Genomic DNA, 26,231 nt, shown 5'->3' with positions numbered 1-26,231 from the left:
TGAATGAAGCGCATGAAATAAAAAAATTTGTCATTTATTTATAAAGATATATAAAAGGAGTATAGATAAAAGGAGGCTCAAAAGAGAGAAAAATTATGATGGTCTTGTGTCTACGAGAGCTCTGCGTTATTATATAAAATATCTCATTATGTAAAAATACAAATTTAACGACTCGAATAATTTGTATCGCAGATGTTATCAATAACAATTTTAATTAACCGTAAGAGATCATCGGTGCTTGCACAAATTTACGGAAACACATTGAAAGCATCACTTACGCTTTATGTGTTATAAACCGCATAACGGTCTGCGCGGGTTATGGTGCTCAGTGGCGTGTACCTTATACAAGTATCCTCGCTCGTTCGATACAGTATCAGTGATCTAGACACAAGACCTACCTACGTTTCTCTAGCTATGTCACCGAAAAACCCCGTTACTGTGCAACATTTCGCAGTCTGTGCTTGTCCAATCGTCAACGATCAGTATAAGTCTCTTTCTCTTTCTCCGAATATAGCGGCTTTATATATATTAAGCTGTTTTAAAACGTTCTCCTCATTAACGGCTTGATAATATGCCGCTAATGAGAAGAATAAATATCATTCTCGATTAAATGATATTTACGCGGTATGTGATATATCGAAAATGCTTATTCTTATATTTGCCTCTAAATCACGTGTATGACATATTTGTAAATCGTAAAATATAATGAAAAAATGAAAATAAGATTTAATACAACAATATTAGAAACAAACTTCGTTGTTTTAATTTCATTCTGATTCTATTAAGCGATCAGACGAGCACAGCTTCATCTTTGAATGAAATCAGCTTTAAAATATTTTTGTCGATGATGCGCGCGGGTATTTGCAACTTTGGTCCACAAGATTAGCCGGCGTCACGAACACGGGGGCTCTCGAGATCGAACGAACAGGGTGCGTTATCCTAAGCATTTTATCGGCGGCGGTTGGCCTTGCCGATATTAGTTCTGCGAACGACTCTCACATTCACTCCTATGAAATAGGAGAGATCAAGAGACGTCGTTACCAAGGATCTCTTCTAACGAGTCTCTCAATTCTGATCGCGAGAGTCGTTCGCGGTGCTCTTGAATATGGAACGTGATCCCGCGTAATAAATCTGCATAGCGAACTTGAAGACTTTGAGGATTTAGTAGATAGAAGAGATTGCGAATGATTTTCTCGTTGAAAGCACAAATAAATTTTCTCAATTTTTATAGTTAGTAATAAATTCTAGCAACGGTCCTTGAGAATACTGTTAAAAAAACTCTTACTAATTAAAACTCTTACTATTTCTATTATTATATTATTTTATTTACGACATTCAAAGGATTAAATTTCTTTTCTTGATGGAACTTTTTTCCTACATGCGATTTTTTGCACCAAGAAATTTTCTCGCGATAACTGATATCTTTTATGAGGAAATTTCTCGCAAGTAAATGTGACGTTGAAGCAAACAGATACTAATAAGATTTATAGCGCAATACGGGTGGCGAAGAGAACGGACGCTCGTTTGTAAATAATTTTCCATCGACCAAATCACTTGGGAGGCGTTCAATGAAATATATGGCAAAATTTATGACTAGGCGCAAAACATCAATTATCGTCGAATAACGAATGAATAAATTTTCTACTTGATTATTCCAGTATTTTCATCTTGCAATCTTTGCAATCCTATATTTTTTATAATTCTACTTCTATTTAATATGTTCAAATTAAATATCGCCGCGCTAAAATTGTAAGCTTCACGCGAAGGGAAAGTGTCACGACAAAATAACAAAGTATCTCATTGGAAAGCTGTCACGAGTGCTAAGAACAGTTCTGCATTATGCTTTTTTATCACTCTTGAAAAAAAACTTAGAATCGTCAAAAGAAAAGATCGGACTTTCTGAACATATACATACCTAATTTCTGATACATATATTTAAATCATAACTTTTATTTTAGATTGTTTATTTTCACTAAAAAATATTTTGATAATGAGTGCTTTTTTAATCTTATTAACAATTTTAAAAAATTACTCTTGTACAATTTTTAAGGTAAATTCCAAAACATACAGAATGTTAGTGCAGAATATTTTGTCTAAATTTTTCTAAATTTCCATTTATCCTCCTGAAAAATTCTTTGCCGTCATGTATATCTCCTTTCGATAGAAAAACGGACTTTCTCCATTCGATATAAAAACGGGCAGCATCCCCACTGCAATGTTGGCGCGTGCAAAAGCCTTCCAGCACTCGGAATCATTTTGCGCAATCATCGACGATGCCATGTAAGGGATGAATTCTTTCTATCGTTTTCATTTTATTTACAGCGTGCCGTAATGACGCTATATATAGAAGCCGATGTATATATATAGTCCTTCACTAAACGTATCTCACTTGAATTGCGAATTCTTTGAATTTCTCTCATTCTTTTAAGTTAATTTTCCCTTAAGCTAATTTAATGAAAGTTTTTTTTAAGTAAAAATATCAAAAGAGATCCTCATTTATTGCAACTTTTCAATTTTCAATATAATCATGTGAAAACAAAGTTTCAAATTAGAATCCTATAAAAATAATATCTATTTAAAATTAATTGAAAAATATATATTAAATATAATTTACATATAAATATAATTTTGTTCCTCTGTAGATTAATTTTAAAAAAAATCATCTGTATTCGATTGTTTATAACATAAACTATGGGTACTTTGACTAAAGGAATCCGCCAGAGAATTCACGATTCAAAGCAAATGTGCTTAGCGAAGGACACCCTGCGACGCCCTTAACATTACAACGGTGGACGTTCTTACATATCCACCTAATACCGGTTTAGTTAGTCAAAGTTACGGTTTCTACCTCCGTGCAAAGTTGTGAGACAACTAGATTATCCGTAAAACTTGCTAAGAGAAGCTCCATGATAAAGAATAAAACGCAAAGTATACTTTTCTACGCAAAAGCCCCGAAAAATCTATATACGATAGTTACTCCGCGAGAGCAGAATAAGAAAAGAAAGAGAATGACAGCTCATCAGCTGTTACTTGTCAAATCTATTGCCGACACATCATACTTGTCAAACACGGAAAAAAATATTAACCATCATAAATTTCAGATATCCCTAAGCTAATATATTTTTTATGAAGAGTAAAACAATTCGTTAATTTAATCGCTTCTCATATCGTGATTATTTTTGTCGCTCTTGAGAAGATTAATCGTCTTCGAAGGAAAATCGACGCAATGCGAGCGCCAGTCCGCGTGATGCGAGAAGATGTAATCGCTTCATTCTTTACAGTCGTTACAATTTCAAATCGCGCAAACTAGCAGTAATAAGAGAGGCGCGGAAGCGCTCGTAACTGTACGAGTTACGAGCACTGCCAGTCAACGTAACGATCGCGCATTCATTTTTTGTGGCTCGTGCACCGTTTTTATCAGGAAGTACGAATCTCTCTCTTGCGCACGGCACAGGAAGTCGGCGCGAAAATACCGATACGGCTCTTCGCGGTTCTTCGACCGCTCTCGCTAATATTATATCCGCGAGGAAAAAAAAAATGTGCCAAGGTGGGTCTCGATTCACGAAAGTGGACATGTGTACGGGCACAATTCTCCGCAACCGTCCGAGAGCTCCGGGCGATGAAAGTTTGCATTCCCTCGAGTATCGAGACTTCGTCTCGGGACCTAATTTCACGAGATTCATCCGCGCGCAAGTCGTGAGAAAAACCCATGGCGTATCTCTTTCTTTTTTTTTCCTCGAGAGACTATTTTCGCTTCGGCTCAATAAAACTCTCCCCTTTTAATAATGAAACGATCTCAGCGTAATTATCCGCGATTCAATTAATCGATCGAATTATCTAGTTTGACTTAATTAATAAACCATGTATCTATTTATTTAAGAATTTCTCTCTCTTTTTCTCTCTCTTTTCAGCTGTAAAATATACATAATAAATTATAAATCCAATAATCGCTCGACGATTCGAATGCTGCGAAGAAGAAGGGATATTTACGTCATAAATTTAGATCGTGTCGCGTATGGATTGTATCGTGGAATAGTATTCGTACTTGAGAATAGAGTGTCCCATTGCTACGGAATGCTTTAATGATAAATCGATCTTAACGGATCGCGAATACGTGCCTTGCGTTCGAACTCAGGGCATCGACGATTCAGGCGAATTGATATAGTACACGGGGGAGTATCGATCAGCGTTTGCATTGGTTTCATTTACTCCGACCTACATTTTTGCATAATCTTATGTAACTGTGTTGAGGAACTTCCTAACGGACTACGTAGATTACGTGACATTACTAACAATTTTATTTCCTGGCGCTTTGTAATACGTCAACAGTGCACATCTCTGTACATCCTCTTTGCATCTTTCTTTCTTCTTTGTATCTGATTAACATATTATTAGATTATAATGGCATAATTATTTTATATATTTTTAAATTTGTTAGTGTAATTATTTCTGCAAAAATTTCGGAATCGAGAAACTAGTTTCGTAAAAGCTTCGTAAACCATAGACCTCTTCTTACGTGTTTCGCTTGAAAATACATGCCGTGACCTCAAACATGAACGATTCATCGTGAATTTTAATTCGCCACAATCTTCGAGTATTACGACTTTAAAAGTCATCGCCACTTTTACATGATCGATTAGATTGGCCAATTATCCATCTTTCTGTGTTTGTGTTATTTTTTAATTACACGTCACGAATTCGAGATAGCTATGACGCCATTACAGTTTTATTGCTCAAGTATTTCTTCGTACGGGCATCGAAATTAATATCTTTCCGGCAATAAACAGAATAGCTTCTCTTAATTCAAGCATGACACAACACGCATTATAGGTCGCACATGCGAACGTTACACGCGCAAGGTGAAAAATGTAAATGAAGCACGGCGAGGAGATTTTCCGTTAGTCGAGGCAGCAGGTTCGCAAAGTGCGTTCGAATCGACAGCAATTTCTATATTTATGCTCCAGCCAGCCAAGGTCTTCTGGTCTCGAGAAAAGAGTCCCCTTCTTCCCCTACAATAATGCGCGCGAATGAGTTTCTCAGTGTTATCAAGCTGGTGCTAGTTTTCTCAAGTTCCAATCTCGTCGACGAGATACAATCCGTGGGATTTCCAAGGGTTCTACGACTCTTTTATTCGCCCGCAAACTGCCGCTCTATGAACAAAACGCGAATACCGCCGATAAAGCTACCATCGGATGAAAATATCTTCGCCGAAAGAGCTTGAATTTGCTTTCACGTCTGAATAAGAAATAAAATATTGACAAGAAAAATTTATATCAAATATTTATATCTCCGACATTTAGTATCCATCTCATATCATTACATGCTTATATCGTCACTGTGGAACATATCATTTATGATGCAGAGCGGTGGGGGAGGGAAGACTTTAACGTTTATCAGAGACCTTCCGGAAGAGATACGGAAAGTATCTCGTTGGTCAGGTCGACATTCTGGAGTCTGCGACAGTTAGGCGCGCTGAAAAGCTCAAACATTTCATTTCTCGAAGAAAGTTGCATTCCTCGATTGCAGTCCCCGGTTGATCGCGCCAAACCGATCGCGGATCTTCCCGGCGCTTCTCCTCACAAGGGGTTCAATCGAGACAAACGAGCTCCGGGTGTCCTTCGGCAGGACAACATCTACCGTTTTACCGTTGCAACGTCATTTTCGCTTCCACTTATCGATGTTTCATTAACATACGTCTCCAATTTCTGCACCTTCGCTGATTATATTGCGTTTCTTTTCTCTCTGCTGTGTCGTAATCAACGTCCGAAGCGCCGATCACTGCCGTCGACGATCGTCGCCAATCATCGCGCGTCGTCATCATCATCGTAGGATTACTTTCAGAGATAGCGCGATGCCAGATATAGAAGCTTCTCTACATTCTTCCTGGAATGGACGACGTCAACGAGGACGTTTCCATTATTATGCGCGAAGAAACTTGTCCCGCGCGACAAGTCTATTCCCTATCATCACCACACAAGTGAACTTTAATGATACAAGCCTTGACAAATCTAAGGTGAATCTTTCCGCTCTATGTATCGTTGATTAAAATCCGTGGTTATTAACGTCGCCCATTGCAGGAACTCATGTAGCTAATGGCATTTTTACATAATGCGAAAGTAAGGCGGTAATAAATACCTTCGCTGCTTCAAGTAGCTCGTAAAGCAACTTTGTAATTGTAATTCATGTCCTTCCATTCGTCGATTACAGAGAGAGAGACTGCGGAGACGCGGATGAAAATAATTTCACTGTTTTGCATTAATCAGACGGATGCTTACGGAACATTCCTCCGGGTAATCTTAACGGTATGGATCTCCGTGCTCGCCCGCGTTCTGTATGTTTTCGAAAATCCTTCTCGCGTAATTTATTCTTCCGCTTAACGATGCAACGCAGATAAGCATCAACCTTCGCAATCATTATAATTAGAGGCATAGAAAAAAAAATGAGAAAGAAAGAGAGAGAGAAAGAGAAAGAAAGATAAGCCAGGGTCTCTCGCAGCGGTAAAAGTGTGCAATCTGGTCGGAATGCGGAATAGCAAAACAAAGTCGAACTCTCCGGAAGATTTAACTCGTGCCACGGATCGGTAACAGGCGCGATCGTGCGCACATTTCGCATCCGGTTGCGAACGTATCGCCCGTCTCGGCGACGTTACAAATTATTTGCCGCATCCTGCTGAGTTTATTAACTTCTTGTAGCCGCCGGCTTATTAATTTCTGTCGAAATTAAATCGCGGGAGAGAATCGCGAATGAAGCATATCATTGTATCAAGTAGCGCGATAAATCCTATAATTTCGCTTGAACACGAATCGTATCATTTTCCTAATTTATTTTGTAAATTTTTACACAATATTATATTTTAATTATATTATTATATTATTTTATTTTGCACGATCTTATATTTTAATATTTTATAATACATGTTTATATCGCAAATATATTTACAGACGAGCTGTAAGCGAACTTTATATAATGTTCGAGAGAGCTAACGTCCCGGCACGTGCCACCGCGAGCGAATAACTGTAATATCACTGCACTCCTTCACGTGCAGATGGCTAATTAAAACGTACGCACATACATGTCCGAGTGAGCTCAAGACCAATTAATGCGCGGTCCCTCGACCTGCGTTCTGATGACATAACTGTTTGTCCATCTCGGCGCACCGAGGAGATCATTACGACGGTGAAGGAATTAGGACGTTAAATGATGCGAATAATTGCCAACTTTTCGAGAATAATTCACTCGAGGTTAATTTCAACATCTCTCGCGGTCTCGCGGTTCGCATCGCTTTTTTGCCTTTAATTCCAATCAAGTTTTCTTTTTCTTGCGCTTCACTAGGTTCGTAATAAAAAGTTCGAACACGCTTGTCATCCACGTATTTTATGGTACCGCCTATTTTTATAGCAATCAAGTGAAATTGAATAAAAGCTGCTAAAATATCTACAAAAAAAAAAATCAACATATATCGATGCTAAAATTCTGATACAACTATTTTATTAGCGCCGATCAGCTGATTGTGAATTTACGCACACAGGCACACACAGACGACTTCATGCACATTTGCTGCAGACGATTAACAATTATTACGCTACTCGAACGGACAATTACTTGATGGAGGGCCGATTCGCAGGAAAGCCCTTAAGCGACACTCGAGCGCAGACAGTTCCATAAATTCATCCTTATGCGTAACATTCGGCTAACGGCGCGAATTCTCGATAATTTAGCCGCGAATGGCTTTAACCGGGACCACGTAATAGCGAAAACGCGCGCACGCGGGCGTGTCCCGGTATGTTACCCGGCATCTCACCTGCCCACACACACACGTGCGCATTTTCTGCGTCTGCCTTCCTGCTCGGGAGCGCATCGCGCGATGCACGAGAAACGCGCAGAGGCGATGATAATCGTATTGTATTGTCTATTATGGGCCGACCCCCGTCTCTCTCCGCAAACGGATAACTTTTACTAAACGGCAGAGTTCGCGGTAACGCGCGTCTTTGATTTCTTTTTCCTTGCACCGTTGTCGCTTGACAAAAAAAAAAGACGTTGCGGTACACGCAATGAATACTAAATTATTATGTCAATTATTGGATTTGGTAAATTATGGACAGACGGGAAATTTACATATTCGCGACTTACAACTTACGTTGATGATGTAACAACTGCGTCTCCCAAGTCTCGCGGATACAACGCGAGGAAGCGGATGACCTCGCGGAGTCACAGACCGCGTTACTTCCGTCGTTTGTTCGCTCCTCTCTCAAGAATTTTTGCGCCGGCAAGTGTGATACTGTTTTCTCAAAATCTTTTCTCGTAGCATTATACAATCGCGGAACGCGTCGGTGAAGAACGCTGATGATAAATGAAACCTAACTCTAGGCGCTTGTAAGCTTCAAAGCTACGCGCATCATCGAGGATTTATTAGCATCGATCAAGTAATCGTTCACGCAATTACGGAAGATAAAGCGAGGCTTTCAACAGAGATTTTTGCGGTTCAAATTATCGCGATTAGCAACAACACAAGCCGCCAGTAATTCCTTCTTGTTTCTGCTTTTAAAAGAATGGCTTATATAATTCTCGTTACTCCATACATTTTTTGCGTCATTGTAGTAAAAGAGAGCGAGCAATATTTCATTAGATTAGTGATTAAATCTGAAGATTGTGTTGAGGATGTACTTGCAGAATTAGAACTTTGGTTTCATGCTTATATATCGTGCTTTTAATTAAAAAACTGACGATTCAGTTCCTGGTTACTTTTGCATAATTTTCCAATGATTTTTGCTTTTGCAAAGTTCTGATTTTGAAAGGTAGACAAATAATCTGATCAACCATATCGTGAACTGATTATTGCAAGAGGTTGACTTTGTTGTCCCGAGTAATTAGCGGTGAGAAATTTTATTACGACTTCCGCCTTCAAATTACGCACCTAATACAAATTTATAAGATTAATTCCTCTCGCCTCAAACAAATTTCTAATCTTTTAAAAATATATCAGCAGTCAAATTTAATTATCTTCTTTGAATGTCATACCTTGTCAATATACAATTGATCGATGTATTTTAAAACGTACAAAAAGAAACAAGAGAAGAAATGCTAATGTCAATATTTCATAATTAAAATAAATTATTGCAAAAGACAAACGTAAAATCTGATGAATTAATTTAGAAAATGAATAGAGAATACATTATAGAGTTTATGACATTTTTCTGCTTTTCAATTCATCCTAGATAGTTCTATAATTGAATCGTTATGCACCTGGATCGACGAGTTGATGTGTAATTTGTATTCCGTACGTCGATTGTACATATATACGTATAGCTGCACGTGAAAACATGTGTCCGTTATAGTAACACAGTGAACCGATCCAGAATCTGGTCCTTGTTCCAGACATCGATTCGATACCGCCAATTCATGCAATAAATTTACGCTAATGACTTACGGTCCCTCGAAAGTAGAACACCGCGAACTTTTCGTACTGTCTGACCAATCGCTATCGGTTTCCACTTACGTCACTCATGTGACAAAAATCGACAATTTCTTGAAATTATTCTTATGGATATTATGGCTCGTATTTTTCGCGCTGAAAGCCTGTTATTACCCAAAAATTACTATAATTTTAACTTAACTGGCGTTTACATTTCAGAGAAAACTTTCAGAGAAAACAGTCCGAATCTTTAATTTATCGATGTCGATCCGGCTGTCGCCGATACTAGTGTCTCTGCGAAAAATCATCATCTCTTCCTTTGATCTCGCGACGTTGCAATTTCGCGGTTTCGCGCGAACGTTACCGTTACTAAAGTACGTAACGTGTGTACGGCACATATGTACGTAAGTCAATCGCGGTAGCGCCGGTTGACATTCCATCTCGTGCCGTTATGTAAACGTCCGTAGAAGTCAAAATCTCTCCTTTGCTCTGTGACGCTGATCTCTCAGCATTTGCAATTACGCAAGTCACCGGAGTCGCGCGCCGGTGACTTTTAGAGCGGCTGCGAAATCCGACCGCGGACCCGGCCGCGGAAATCATCATTGGCCAGATATTTATCTATCATTCTGTACTTTGCTTGCAATTTATAAAATCATTTTACCCTAATTAAAAAATTTATGTAACAGTAGAATCGAAATTGCCGCGCATCTTATTTAAAGAATATTTTATTCCATTACTTGTGGATGATGTAAATAGATGTAACTGGGTGTTATGTCAACCTATCCTATCCTTTTCATTATCATTCTTAATTTATTCGGTTACTTCATATAATTTTTATATAACGCAATTCCATTGAAAACAGAGAAAGAGGAAAGTCACTGTGATATATAAAGTTATATATAAAACGAAAAAATTGCAACATAAGTTAGTCGAAATGAAAATAAATAAAGATTCGATTGCTCGCTTCTAACAGCCTCCTGCTTGAGAAAAGCGCTCCTTAGAAGAAAACGGAGATGTAAAATTAACCGAGATACGGAGGGTACACACTCTGGGATTAGTGCAAGTCAACGGCCGTCGTGATGTGGGAAAGACACACGTGCTACACAAGTACACACCGAACACAGCCCCGCGACAGGTTTGTGCCTCCACCGTCGCGGCACGATTCACGGCAGTAAAAACGGGGCCAAAATGTTAACCACTTTCTAGACTGTCGACGTGTATTATCGAGTCACGTACATACATACAGTCGTGCCGTATCGTTTCCCACAATGTAATGTGTAATACGAAACACTCAGTCATGCGCACCCTACTTCTACGCTTAACACCTGATTTGCTCATCGTAACAACGCGATTAATCAACTTGCCACTTTACAACGTAATGTATGAAATTTCTCTCCTTGTAATACCCGCGTTATATCGATCGCCTTGAAAGCCTCGATGGTAACATCCGTTACCGCATCCACAGTGTCGGACAATCTAGGTGTACAATGTAATACATAATTTCACTATTATAAGCGATATCGTTCTCAATTGCGAGCGATGACGCGAGCACGTTGGGCGAATTAAGGATCGATTGCGTCCGAGACGAACGTCCTGGTCAGGATATTGCTGGGTGTTAGAAATCGGCCGTTAGAGCATCTACGCGATAATGGAACCAGTAGTTACCCGTGAGTATCCCACCTCGTATCCTACATTCAGGTAACAGTACAGTCGGGTATACGCCGGTAAGAGATACGCCGGCACCTATACATGCGTATGTGTGTGTGCGTGCGCGTGCCTACTTACGTGAAAGAAAAAAAAAAAATAAACTCGGCCACCTCGGGCACCTTCGCGACATGCTTCGTTGACAATTACGGTGAAGGGACGAGCAGCAAATAAAATGTAGCGGGTTCCAATTCAAAAAGCAGGCGACGAGATTGCGAGAAATTACAGTCTTATTTATTCATTTAATTAATTTCTCACGATATGCGAGGGACCAAAATTTTCGAGAAATATATTTTGTCCTCGATCGTTCAATTTAAGAGCGCCGATTAAGAAAATATCTTTATATACGATACGTGATAAAATGTTCGCGAGTTGAAGAAAAATCAATTTATTTGTTATTCAGAAAAGGGGACACGTTTTTCTCTCTTCCGACTCTGAATTGAGTAAATATTTAAACAAAAAAGGTGCGCGTTTTTTTTCGCTAAACAAACTAAACACGTAAATGCATGCGTCACGGCGAGTGAGCATAAAATTACAATCCATTAGCGTGGAGGTTTACTCGTGCAGTTAAAAACGATAGGCGGAGAATCGAGTGACGGATGTGCTCGCTATTAAATGCGGGTATGAAGTTACTTACTAGGAAGTTTAATCGGAACTGGTGAAAGCATAGAGGTGGTGCTGTCTCTTTTTTCTTTTTTGGAGAGCGGGTGATAGTAGTGCTTTATGCTATACGATTAAAGCACTCGACAAACCTGTCTGGACCGGGCGTAGGTGCTGGCTCGCGCACGTTGGCGGACAAATCAACGACGTCGTTGAATAAACCGATTAAAGATCGACAAAAATCATAAAGAAAAATGTGCTCGTGACAGCGAACCAGATACCGAACTAAGACTTTATTCTACATGCAATAAAAAGCGCGTTATTTGCGTCAAAGTCGATGGCATTTGATAAGCGTACTATATATAGTTACGCTGAAAAACAAGAACGTGAGGGATATGTCAAAGTTATAACTTGGGACTCGATTTTTAAAATTTTTCTTTAACGAAGAAAAATGCAAACAGAATAAATATTGAAACAATTGCGTCTTTGCGACTTTATAAAAATTATTTCCGTTTTACCGGAAAAGATATACGATTGAGCGGTATTTAAAACTGATATCAATTAACTTGTTCCTATCAATGTAATCGTGTTATTTTCGATAATTAAATCCAGATACAGCATTATTAAAATTTTTCAAATCACTTTACGCGGAAATGCAAGCTCGTTTCGTCGCTCTCGATCGAGTTCCACGACTGGAAATTAGATCGAATGAAGACGAAGCGCCGGCGAGGAGGTTCCCAAGAGCGGGTCGGCGATTTCGCAAAGCGCGCGAACAAGCACGCTGGGAGGAGGAAAGCAGATAGCATCTAGACCCGTTGCATAAGTATGAAAGTACCTTGTAGCGACTGACTGAGTAAATAATAACGGTTACGTGGCGGCGGAGAGGACTCTTCTTCACTGAAAACACCGTAATGAGTGAGCCATCTCTCTCTCCTTAGGCTGGCTTACCGTGGGACCCGCGCGCGAAATCAGCACAATTGATCATTATACAATGTGTGTGCTGATTATTGCTGCCCGCGTGGAACAATTATTTCAACGACGCGCGAGAAACGCGGCGCGAATTATTATGACAAACTCAACACCATTGATACTTTACCGCTATACATACGCATACAAAATTTTATCAGTGAATTTATGAACTCCGAAAGAAGTCGATTGTCTTTTCGCCTTTGATTTTGTTGCCTCAAGTTTTATAAAACTTTGCGATAAATTATATATCATTGTTTTATTTTATAATGAGAGTGATTACTAAAAGAAAATAATTAAATAAATTATATCTTAAAATATATATGCATAAAAATATACTCTAAATAATAAATGTAATCGCTTCTTATTAGACAAAAATTCTACTGTATTAGAAAAAATAAAAACTCCATCCTGCTAATGTTACGCATTAAACATAAATTAATTTCTCATTTATTAATGTTAGAGAAATGTCATATACATTAATAAGAATTACGAAACACGCTGCTTTCTCCTGAATACCAGCGCGTTCCCGTAATAACGTTCCGTAAAATCTGATTATCATTTCGATCATTGTTAAAGCATCGGAATGAACGGGTTTTCTGCGACGAAAGAAAGATTTATCGTAAAAAGATTTTTTTTTTGCAAAGAATGCAAATTGCAATTTTGACTTTTCTTCTCTTTTTCTCTTCAACATATCGGCGAAGAAGCCCGCGAAGCGCAACGAAATACGATGAAGATTCGATAAGATCGCGAGATGCTCCGCGAGCCGTGTAAATACAGTTTTACACGCAAACTCACGAGATCGCACGCTACGCGTGCACCGGGGGCAAACTCGCAGCTTCTCCCTTTTATTTTCATCATCACTTCCTTTCGTTTTTCTGCAGGCTTTCCCAATACCGTATATACTTATCGCGTCGCTTTTTCGGGATCGTGGGATCGGTATATACATATATTTCGGGGGCGAAAGCCAACTTTCTTAATCCGTTGCCGCTGAATACGTCTATCAATTAAAAGGCGCGTCCCCCTTTGTTGGATACCACGCCTTTTCATTCTACAGTCGCATTGTTTTAAATTCCATCCGGCGAGCGCGTGTGCGTGTGCGTGCGAATATCTAATATCGTGTATTAGCGCAACCACCGGAGTTATCTAACCCGTCCATTTTCCATTCGACGTGATAAGCATCATTTTAAACTTTCGATGATACAAATTTCAATCACACAGATCGCACAGAAATTGCTTCGTAAACTGTATCGTTACTCTAGAAGAATTCTAATCTACAATACACTCACATACACGCATACGCGATGAGTACAGTTTCTTTCATCATTTTTATAATGCAAACTTTTTCTCTGTTTATCTTCGTTTTTTAAAATAAAATATATTTAAAATATTTCTCTCTCTTTCTTTTTCTCGCTTTATTCTTTTTATTTTGTTAAGCATTCTTTTAAAAGTCACATGTGCATTTTAGAAACTTGCTATAACTGTTTATCATACTAGTAACAATTTTAAATATCAAGCCGCTTGAGTAATAAATTAAATTTCCTAGAACATATATCATGACACACAAATTGAAGTTTCATTAGCTTAAGCTTAAATATCTACTTCGTGCGTGAGAGAATTCGAACCAAGAAAAAAAACACGTTTCTTTTCTTTTTTTTTTGCGACTGTGTGTCCGCAGGCAATGTTCGGTCCGATCAAGACGATCGATACAGTCACGTCCCCGTAAGCAATCTCATTTTATTTCATGTCACGCGGTCTGAATCCGAATTACCGTCAGAGCGAAAGTGATTTATGTCTAATGCATAGTCAATAATATCGATTTATTATCGAGTATTCGGTATTCCGGTTAAATACACGTATTATTACCTCGCGAGCGACATAACGCTCACAAATATTACCTTTTCGGAGAACAATAATCTCACGCGGGTACATTTAACACGTGTGAAGCGCCCATAACGGTGTACGATGATGTAACGTACACTTACTTAATAAAACCTTTCTTTTCCTCAACCGCGTCGCTCTGCAAGTCTTTACGTCATATAAAAATGAAGATCAGATTAATTGAGATAATTTGGTATTTTTCCCTGAGAAAAAATAAAACTATTCAACGCCTGCATGTATAGTATATACACGCATTACACATACACAGTGGGCCCTTAATCATGCGAGAAGCGCGATACACACAATTTAGGATGAAAGATCGCGTAGAAAGTGTCTGATGGGAAACTACGAAGATCTCCTCGGCAGCAGAGGTGACGCAATTCCCGTGCTTTCCCTCAAGGCATCATCATCACCATCCTCACTATCCTTCTCTCGAAAGACACGGCTAACATTCGGCTATCGCGGAGATGTGTGTTTTAATCATCATTTCGTATTTCGAAATGTTCCGTGATAAAGAATGAAACGACGACAAAGTTGCGAGAGAAGTCGCGCGATGATTCCCATCATTGCGCCCGAGGTGTCTTCAAATTAGAAGCGAGCAGAGAGCGCACGATACACAATAGAAGTTATAATTTACAACGATTGCGACGTGGTGTGCCAGCAGTAGTTATGCCAGGCATTCGACTGGAGCGCGATGAGATGGATTTACGTGTTCTCATAGGTATGCGTTTCGAAAGTGCAAGTGCACTTCGGTTCCTTCGGGGATGCGTCTCTCACGTTATTGTTACGCCCCAGCCACTGACATTTCCATATCGTCGATGTAAAATGTGAACGTGATAGCCTCTGATTCACCGCGGGATATAGCACGTAGACTACGCGAGTGGTTCAGAGAGACAGGAGGCATGATTTTGCAAAACGGAGACTCTCCGTTGAATGGCTTGATTATGCGCGCAGTATATATAGGCAGACGTTTTAATTCAATTTTCTCTTAGATAACTCATCCTCAACTAATCTTCTCTAACTTACGACAAATTACTTCTTTTAATTTAAAGTAAATACCATTATTTATTAGGCAACTTTTATACCATCGTGTATAAATCATGATAAATTAGCACGCACACCTTTTTACAAATGATGATTAAAACGCGCATCTCTCTCCGTGTGTCTTTTTTACACGAGAGAAATATAAATGTTAAAGGAGTATGACGACTTTTCGGGCGTCACACGAGATATATTCGGGATTTACAAACCGCCAACGCATTAATATTTCGCCGGCATATTTCGAGCCGCTCACCGATGAATCGCCAATGGAAATTTCTCACTCGGATATTCGTCACGAATTCCAAGCGAATGTTATTGCAAACTCGATTTCGTAGGCGAGGCAGGCTTGAGAACGCAGAATTCTTTGGCTTCCAACCCATTCACGGAGATTCAATCGGTTTTACTATTAGACTCTAACTGTGCGGAGCGAGCTAAATATAAAATGAGTAACTTGTTGTCTGGAGTTCGTATATAATTTTGTTCGTCAGATGCATTTATGTAGTAAAAGTAAAATGTAATGCAAATTGCACATCGCGATTCGTGATGTTCCTCGTAAAACATGATTTGACTTAAAATTAGTTGCATTGAATTATGCATAAAATAAGAGAATATACATATACGCATATAAAGAAAAATATTTAAAAATTATAATCGTCATTGAAAAGTTTTTTATGCACAGAGATTAAAAATCAGCATTTTCGTAAGTTTATCTAAGTAATAGTTGTCGCGTATACTTTCTTCCTGCAAAATTTCTGCTGCGGAAGGATTCTGCGCCTCAACAAACAACAATAAATCTTAGTAATCAATGTACAATCAATCGTGCAATTAAATAGACATTTACACGAGACATGTTTGGAAAAGATTAAATACTGCCGTGATGACGAATGAAAATGTTGTAACATTGTAACATCGTGTATGTGAGAGTTTTAATTAAACTAATTTATCAATTTCTCAAGAGAATTAAGAGTAATTTATTATAATTTTCCCATTACTTGTGAAATTAATATAGATTAGATAATTAAAATTCTCACACGCGTAATATTATAATTCGAGTTTATAATTCGCAATGTTGTAACAACGGTCCCCATTCGTCACGGCAAAAGATTTGCACTTTCATGTTTACACCTCTCGACGGAGAGACATTGCCCTCGTCGCGACGTCCAACAATTATCGTGTTCTTGCGTGTCTAGATATACTCCGGTGAAATTAATAGCGACTGTACGTCGCTTGCACAACGGGTCGAGTCGGCCACCAGCTCTATCCTTTTTTGCCATACAGACGAGAATTTCACACCCGGACGTATATATACGCAAATGCGTATACATCGACGCGCTCCAAGACAAAGTTCAACCGGTGAGAAAGTTTCGAGACGTGAAAGCAGAGAGTTGAAACTTTTTTTGCCAGCGGATCGCTGGACGCCAAACGCGACAACATCTTCGATTGTAATTTCTCAACCGTAATCTCACTCGCCTGAGAATAATGAACTCCTCGAAGCGACAGGTGTCGGTGGAATTTTTTCTTCAAAAAGATACACCGACAATTACGTATATATCTTTACGAAGCTTTTCAAGTCCTCGTGATCACGAGAGATCAACCGTAAATGAGTCTCAATGTATAACCTAGCTAATATTAATTCTTAATTCGTGATCCGTTAAAACGAACGCCATCCGAGAAGTAGTTTCGAGAGATTTAAACCGTCTCAATCACTCTCACGTCTGACATTTTATTTCTTTAATGATCGCAGCTTGTTTCTTAGCACGTGTATCGGCACGAGAGGATCGATCTTTTCTGCTATGAGAAATGACGACCTTTGACAGTATATATAAGAGAGAAACCATACGCGGAGATGCAACTCGTACTACTTTACAGCTTTCCTCCCGCATAAAAAAATTCACACAGACGGAATGCCGCACAAATGCCGCACAATAATATACTTCTGAAATAAAATACACAAGCATCGCACATCTCTTGTTTCTAAGAGATTCTCAGAGATTGGATATATAATAAAAATGCATCAAGTTTATATAATAAATGCATCAAGTTTATATAATAAATAGATCCTCCTCCCCCCGGGATTTGTGTTCGTCGGTTAACGGTACGCGACTTTATTAAAAATACGCATTTTCAGACAAGCAATGTGGGTATGTGTGCCATGAATTTCTTTTACAACCGGGAATGGCTTCGCGGAGGCGACGCGGTTGTTTGTAAAAAAGAATTTCACAGCCCGAGATCGTGACTATATGTCGAGAGAGGACGAACCGCCATCCGAGGATCCCGGGAGTCGTGGAATTTAAATGATTCTCGATAGAAAGCGTTTTCACTTCAGGTAGGATGCACCGGGTAGTGCTCGGTGCACATCGGCTAATATGCACAACCGCGTGTTAATGAAATCGAGCGCGGTTTACGCTGCGGTCGACACTTCGATTTCTAATTAAGAACTTTATTTCAAAGTTTCTCCCGGATGATTATATCGCGAAGCGTCACAATTTTCGGACATTTAAAATTATGACGAAAAGTGGTATTTAAAAAAAAAATAAGAAGAAACAGGCCCGTAACCAGGGGGGGGGGGGCAAATGGGGGCATTGCCCCCCTAGCGACTTTATTTGTCCCCCCCCCCCAACGATATAAATGAACTACAGATACAGGAATTTATAAAATTGAATATTAAAATTCCGTGCAAAAAAGAGCTTGTCTGTGTAAAAAGTTTTTACAAGAAAATAATATTAAAAAAGAAAATTATTTTTCAAACGTATTTCACCAAAAAGTTGCTTTTAAAGACACGTACAATTTGCTGGCTGCAGTCTTTGATTATAGTTCAATCACTTGTGAGGCCTCGTTTTCTGAATAGAGTACTAACGCCACACAGACAAGTTATGCTGTTTGGTCGGGAGGCCAATCTGACAATATTACATTTCAAAAAAAAAAAAAAAAAAAAAAAAAAAAACAATCAATTGATCAAAATGTTTTCCTAAGAATTTTCAATAACGAGACAAATAAAAAATTACAATTATTTTAACATTTTAACATTTACTTGATTGTTATTTTATATTACTGATATTTTTTATAAAATATTGTATTGATATTTAAATAATAAAAAATAATGTATTTTGTGCATTGGAAAAGAGTTTTTGAAACTGCCCCACTAGGATTTTATTTGCCCTCTCTAACATAACGGGCTGATTACGGGCCTGAGAAGAAAGACACGTCCGCGTAATGTCTCGCCGTTAAGAACGAAATATCTCTCTATAATCTGAATGTCAAAATGCAGCTCGAGCTTCCTGCTTGCGTAGTACACTGCATGCGCGAGCGAGCCGCGCCATACGTGAAAGTGGCAATTTACTCGGACAAGAGCATCTATGTAACGGAAGATCATCGTCGGCGACTATCTATTTCCGGGATCCGGAATTATGGGCTCTTTACTTTTCCGCCTACAATGTTGCACTGAAATCACTCTTGATTTGACGTGTACATTGCGCGAAGCGCGTGCGGAAGTGTCTCGCGATGACTCTAGTTTTTGCTGCTACATTAGCCTTATTAATACTATTGTCAAAGAAAATATGTATCTTGTTTGCCATGGTAAATTGTGCCTCCTTGAGCTTTCGTAATAACGAGACATAAAGCAATATTTATCCATCTAGTTTTCTGCTACATTAGCCTTATTAATACCATTGCTTTCGTAATAACGAGACATTGAGCAACATTTAATTGATATCTGTCATTACAGCTGTCGTACTATAAAAATGAAAAAATAAGATGCTAAACGTTGTTTGTTTTTTACATGCCGTGCATTTATCCTCCCTGCTACCTCTAATCATCGCTTATGGTAAAGAATTTCCGATTGACTTGATTATGATCGGTTAGATCGACAAGAAATTTCAGCGGAAATTCCATCTCGATTCGCCTCGCCAACACGACGGAAGCGTCGCCGTCTCCGCAAAAGATCCTGCTATTAGAAGCCTTCTATGGGCTTGGTCCATGAATGGCCTACTAACACAAATACCGCGCCTTTCTACGTTCTGGGCGATCGCCATCAATGTGAATAACGAACGAACTTGCCGTCAGGCTTGTTTCAATGGCATAGGTCCCTAGAGAAAAATACACTTATCGTTTTCACCTCGTGATCATGTGTTTGCAACTTTGTACATATATGCCTAGCGGGAAGGAGGAGGCAATGTCTCTCATTTTCTATCGGTCCTGAAGAAAGAGAAAGAAAGAGAGAGAAAGAGAAAGAGAGATCACGCTTGAGAAAATATCTTGATTACGTTGCGCCCGCGCCCGGAGAAGGCAAGAGTTTCTTCTTGAGAACGTACGAATGAAAGTCAACACTCTGACGTCCATTCCTTTCCCATAGACCGCGAGGGAGATCGTGGAAAAGTCTTCGATAGATACACCTTAACCGTCATAGCTTTTCCGTGAGACTTAACAAATGTGTTGAATGTGAAAATGTTTTAATAAAATTCTTATTGTATGTAGGGTGTGTTCACTTCACTTGTAAGTTTCTTGCGCAAGTTAGAATCACACAATTTTTTTCTTAAAAAATGGTAAAATATAGATGATTTTTATAAAATATAATATAAGCGATTCGGTGAATTTTCGCCGAATAAAAACGCGATTAAGAAATCAAGTGTCAATTTTTATTTAATTTCAAATAGAGCTTTCTTCATTAAAATCTTTAATTTGACTTGATCAATACAAGATATTAAATACTAAAAATTATAATTTAATAAAAAAATTACATCTAATTTATGTTAAATTCTTCAAAGAATTCATAGATGAAGTATGATAATGACATTTATAATCGGGACAACTTTTTTAAAAGAGATAGAATTAAAATTATTTCCTTATAAGTAATGGAAAACGGGAATTTAATCTTCATAAGTATAGCTGTCGCATTAATTTGCACGTCTACCGTAGACCGGATCTATTTGCCGCGAAATTAGCCACGCCTCGCGCATATCTATGCGGATGCTAATTATCTGTCGCCTCGATAATCGCTCGAGAAATCATCCTCATCTCGATCGAACGATTTTGCTTTCGATTCCGCGTCGTATCCCGTCTGGACGCGGAGAAAGCTGCCGCAGAAAGCGGTGTTTTATCCACGTGCCACGAATTACCATGTTGGACGCGGATCTTGGTATAATTGAATTGATCTTTGACTGCGATCTGACATTTCCGCCAATAGTTTATGGTAGAAGCCTAAGTAACATGTGCCCCACAAACTCGATGTAAATTACAAATGCCTATGTACGCACCGAGAAAATACAAGAAGCCAACAACTACATGGTACACACAAGCTGCGACACGAACGGATGTAGGATGTAAATATTTGCATTAAGCAATTACATGACGCGCGAAGAGAGAGAGAGAGAAAGAAGCGTAGAGTCCATGAGGAACTTCTTAGTGTGCCGATCCGTTATAGGCCCGAGGCTATTGAGAATTCGGTGGAACATTCGGCCCACATCGGCCCCCGTTGTCGGATGCGCTTGACGAGTTAGGCCTTACTCAGGGCCGAACTCTTAGTATTTGACAAATTTGGAAAGGCAATGAGATAACGATACTTTGAGACGCTTTAGGATTGCTTTCGACGCGATCAAGGCCAGACCAGGTGAATTGCGCCTTTCGCTGACAGGAGAGGAAGATCGTTTATATGCATAACTCGTCTCTCTCTCTTTCTTTCTCTTTCACTTCTCTTCGTTTCCTATCTCTCTCTCTCTCTTTCTCTCTCGATCCGATCCTGGTACAGGTGGATTGCCAGTATGAACGGCCGATGGGCCTGCGAATTGGGTCAGCGAATCGAGGAGGTTAAGCTCGTGAAAGAACAATAATAAGATTCGCGTCGGGTTCTCGTCAAGTTTTTCACATACAATTCCGTTTGAAAAATTCGTGAGACGAAGGTTCATTAACACCCCAATTAGATCATCTACTGAAAAAAGTGCTGAATGGAAAAATCAAATTGGAAAATTTTTAATTGCATTATATAGAAAAAAAATAAGTGAGAAAAAAAGTTTCTATTTCTTCTAGCTCTTATGCGAGAGTATCAGATAAATTTTGAAATGAAAAACAGTTATCTGAGATAATTACTAATATATAATCTTCTTTCAACGACTATAGACTGTGTTCGCGCTTGTAATGACAAATGCCATTAGAGTAGAACGTCGAACTAGATCTTGTAATCTCTTTGCGAGAATTCTTTAGAGAATAAATTGTAATAAAAATAAATAGAATATATTTTTTCAATTATCGTGTGCAATTTCACATTATTTTTTATCACATGCGTTTCTGATATGATACGTGTTGTAATTAACATCTCGTTATGACTAAGCAAAAGTATCGCGACCGACAATTTTTTTACAATTCGTATCACGCAAGTACTTGTGCACACGAGATGCACTTCATAAGCCGCTTCACGTTCTCCGTTTCCGTTTTACGTTCCAATTCTACTTTCGTAACCTGCTACTCTCGAATAGATCGTTTACGAGCTATTCGTTTTTCTAATCTTAATTTTCTATCTAGACATGCCATCCGTTTCAATTTCCCCCTAAAAAAAACGAAGGAGACGCTAAATGATTTGAGAGATGACGCGATTTCATGAAGATACAATCGCGCAAAATAAAATCCTGAAATAAGATCGGGAAAATGAGCCGTAGATCAAACGCAGTGTGATTTTAGTACGCGAAACTTTCGAGATAAACTGGTTCCCCGTATGCAGATCGGAATTTGTCCCCGTTACATCTCATTAACTGCACACATCCTACTCAAGGTGGCGGTATCCTTTCTCATAATATGCAATCTCATAGTATGCAAATATCAACGGAATTTTCTTGCGCTGACATTTGTCTTTTCACCGTCGCAATGTTAATCTCTACTTTCCGCATTTGAAAGCACAAGTATCAATTACGATTTACGAGTCCGTCGCGCGCGATTTAAAGCCGCTGGATTTTCCGCGATGGTACGAAACCGGTCAAGTTTAATCAAGAGAACTGATCCACGTTTATTGACGACCGTGACTCTTGCCATTTCAGATATATAAAAGAGAGAAGACATATAATATATGTATATAATATATGCATACACATCGACGAAAAAGTTAAAAATTCCGCATTCTTTCACGTTCTCTATCGGGTGCGCCTTAGCTTCATTACTGGCCACCGTGAAAGACCGCCAGCGTAGTAGGCTAGTAGGCGGAAGAAATTGCGGAGTTAAGTAAACGTTCCATTAGACATTGTGTTTACATACTCATTGACATCCGACACACCGCTAATTGTCCCGAGCGAAGAAAGTCGTTTCTTGGCGCGAATGCATATGTGTACCCACTGTCTGACATCGATCCTGACCCGACTACTTGCAGCGTTATCTTCCGAGGTTTCCGATGCAAATACACGGCGTACAATTTTCGCGAGAGTCATCATCAGTTTGTCCCCCCTATCAGTGTTGTTAGAAAAATTACATAAAATTAACCGTAAATATCATATCTCGCAAAATTCAGTTTTTATATTTTATGCGAGGCGCATGAGAATCGGGCCGCGTAACTTGTGAGAATATACGTCGAATAAGACGGTTCACATAAAATTCGCTTTTGCATATCATTAGTTGCAGATGAAGGACTTTTATGTGAGTAATGTATGGCTATTACGTGTATATTCAGACTACGTTTTTCTTTAAATAAATAAGAGCGTAAAAGACGTGCCGGTATATAATATATGAATATCGAGTTAATATCTTTTATCAACTCTTATGCTTGATAATACACTTATAATTGGATAACGGGGAAACTAAAATAACTATAATTATCCTACATATGATACGATAGTTGCAAGCTCTAATTTTATATAAAATGACATCGCTAATTATTTAATTTTTTCGTCAAGCGCCTTACATATACCCGATATTTTAACAATTCGTTGAAATTTCCGTGCACTTGCATACGGTACTTTGTTAATATGCTACTAGTGAATTATTGAATCACTTAAGACAGCGAGTTATTTCAAAGCTGACCGACGATGCGATAGAGCGTGAATATCGCACGAGAGTATCTCGCCCGCGCGCGCATTTCTTCGACTCCTCTTTCATTTTCTGCCGTGTACAGTCGGCCTTCTTCTCGTCTTTTTTCATCGTACGTCTCGTCACATGAAAAATTAGTTTACGGTACGTTACATATCCAGCGCATGGAGAAGTGCCAAGAGCAACGCGACGGAAGCGGGACTTTGCTTATGTGTATCCATTTGGAATACAGGATACTTCCGAGTGAGAAAGAACAATGAAACAATGAGGCGATTATGCGTATTGCAGAAGAAAGAAACGCAATTATTTTATAGCCAAGTATTAGTCTGAATATCGCGGCCGAAATAAATTTGAAAAAAAAAAACGAATATATACAAAAAATATTAATTCGATATATTAGACAAGCTTTTAAAAAGATAAATCTGATTTATATGTATAATCATTTGCGAGTTCTTTATATTTGTTAATATAGTAAATTTTATTTAAAGAATTTAATAAACATTTTTAATATTTTAAAATATTTCAAATTATTATTTTAAAACGCGACACATGTAATATTTTACGTCAAAGTGTTGATACTTTATATTATAAACTGGTTACGGATGCACTACAAAATTTCAGTCTACTTTTATATATATATCGCTTTTTACTTCTCCTGTGATAATATACATGTAATACTTCAGAAGTTACAACGGAGATAGTAAATAGTCGAGTTTAAAGATTATAGAGTATTAAACTCAGTCTATGGCGGTTCTACTCTCTTTCCTGAATTCTTAATTCCCCGCAAAAAATTATTATAGGTCAGTTAAACGAAAATGGCTTCTTATTATCATTATTATTGATTGAAGTCATTATATTATTGATTGGTTCCGGATCGTTGAGATATATCGCGATTTATTCGCTTATGTCATGTCCGAATTATGAAACCGCTAAAGTTAAAGCATAAAGTTACGAAGATGCGGAAAAAATAGCCGACATTTACTTATAACATAGGCCATCAAGTTTCGCGTCTGTCTGTGCGCGTGAAGCCTTTTCTGGTTTATTATACAAATAAATTTCAATATATAAATAGCTCCTCTATACATCTCACATTTTGTAAATATATGACTAGATCTGGCCTTGACCGGCGCATTGCAAGAGTTATTGCACGTCAGGATGATTTTCACTGCTACAGAAATATCGAGTATACGTTTATTGCCTCCGGAAAACAATGGTCGATATTGGATGCAATCGCGAATGAAGATCGCTCGATACTAGACGAAGCGGTTCTCGTTAATAATCCTTCGCCATCCGCGTGCATACGCTTTTTCTCTCGCGTCGCGATTCGCCAATGGCGGATTCTTCTTAAGGAATTAGAAAGTGAGATACTCGAAGAGGCTAATTCCACTAACATAATAATGAATTTATAACCGCGATAAAAAGCCTATGTTAATAGCAACACGAATAAACGTATAATGTTGCCTTTTGATATTAATTATCATCGGATCCAATTATCGCCCACTGTATGTTTAATCGATTACTTCGTCGTTAACTTACGTAGTAGATATTAATGAATATTGCGAGAGGTGGGTAATATGTTATATTTCATCTTGTGTGCATTAGAATAAGTGTGTTAAATAAGTAAAGGCATTTAAAATCGAATACACACATAATACAATACACAATTAGAAATATTATAAATATAGGTATCTTTGGAATATGAAATTAATAATTATTTATCCATGAAGTTTTGTTTTTATTCATATTTATGCAATGATTTATTTTAAAATAATGAATTTATATGAGATATTATATTTATATAATATAATATTTTATCAATTTAATTAATTTTAATATAATAATAATTATAAAAATTCATTCAGATATTACATACAATTTGTATGTACAAATGAATAATACGCAATATTTTATCACTATCTATTATCATTATAAATTTAAATTTATTTATACTAACAAACGTCAAGGAAAGATTAAGTTTTAATTTTTGATTTATTTCAGATATTTTTTAAATTTATATATACATGCTACATAAACATGTTATATATTTAATATAATTTCCATACAAATCTATTACCTTAGAATTCAAATAAATAATAAATAATTAATAACTCACCGATGCGATATGCAACAGTGTTGTGAAGCTGTCTAGTGCGCAATGTTGATCTGTAACAAATAAATACACAAAAATTATATAATGTTCACTTATTTAAATAAAGCGATAAAAATATAATTATTAGATCTTATTCCCTATCGCTTCGATTCATATATGTAAATATATCACGCGAAATATTTACATACTTCGATAAATGGCTGTCGCTTATTAGAGTCATTAATAGTATGAGTTAATTAATCGTACTGATTGATAATTTTATCCATAGATAATAATCGCATTTGGCATTTTTTAAGTACTTGTTGCGATCGTATTTCAAAAAGTAATAATAATACACGAAGTAGCTCACGCTCGCCCTGCTCGCTCGAGTGTCACAGTGTAAATGACAACAAGGCCACAGCATGCAAACAATAGTTCTTTATGCCATAAAGTTGAATGCTAAATTTTCCGGAAGCTATAAAGTATACATTATATATATTAGAATTAGAGAGAGAGAGCAAATCATTAATCGGTAGA

General features: G+C 38.0%; 2 protein-coding genes across 5 annotated transcripts in view; one reads left to right on the top strand and one right to left on the bottom strand.

Annotated features, from left to right (window-relative positions):
• The window catches only part of Dctn4-p62 (dynactin subunit 4), a 104,445-nt gene that overhangs the window by 13,584 nt on the left and 64,630 nt on the right, over window positions 1–26,231 (bottom strand). For all 4 annotated transcript variants that reach the window (XM_083053437.1, XM_083053435.1, XM_083053438.1 and 1 more), the window contains exon 5: window positions 25,719–25,768. In XM_083053437.1, the coding sequence (XP_082909563.1) occupies window positions 25,719–25,768 (50 nt within the window). The remainder of the gene's footprint in view (window positions 1–25,718; window positions 25,769–26,231) is intronic.
• LOC145944853 (uncharacterized) overlaps window positions 1–26,231 on the top strand; it is a 59,568-nt gene that overhangs the window by 1,046 nt on the left and 32,291 nt on the right. The gene's annotated exons all lie outside the window — the stretch shown is intronic.

Source organism: Prenolepis imparis, unplaced genomic scaffold, assembly GCF_030444845.1.
Source record: "Prenolepis imparis isolate NDT839.2.m4 unplaced genomic scaffold, iyPreImpa1.0 SCAF_13, whole genome shotgun sequence".
In the NCBI taxonomy this organism is placed as follows: domain Eukaryota; kingdom Metazoa; phylum Arthropoda; class Insecta; order Hymenoptera; family Formicidae; genus Prenolepis; species Prenolepis imparis.
This window is presented reverse-complemented; position numbering and strand designations above follow the sequence as displayed.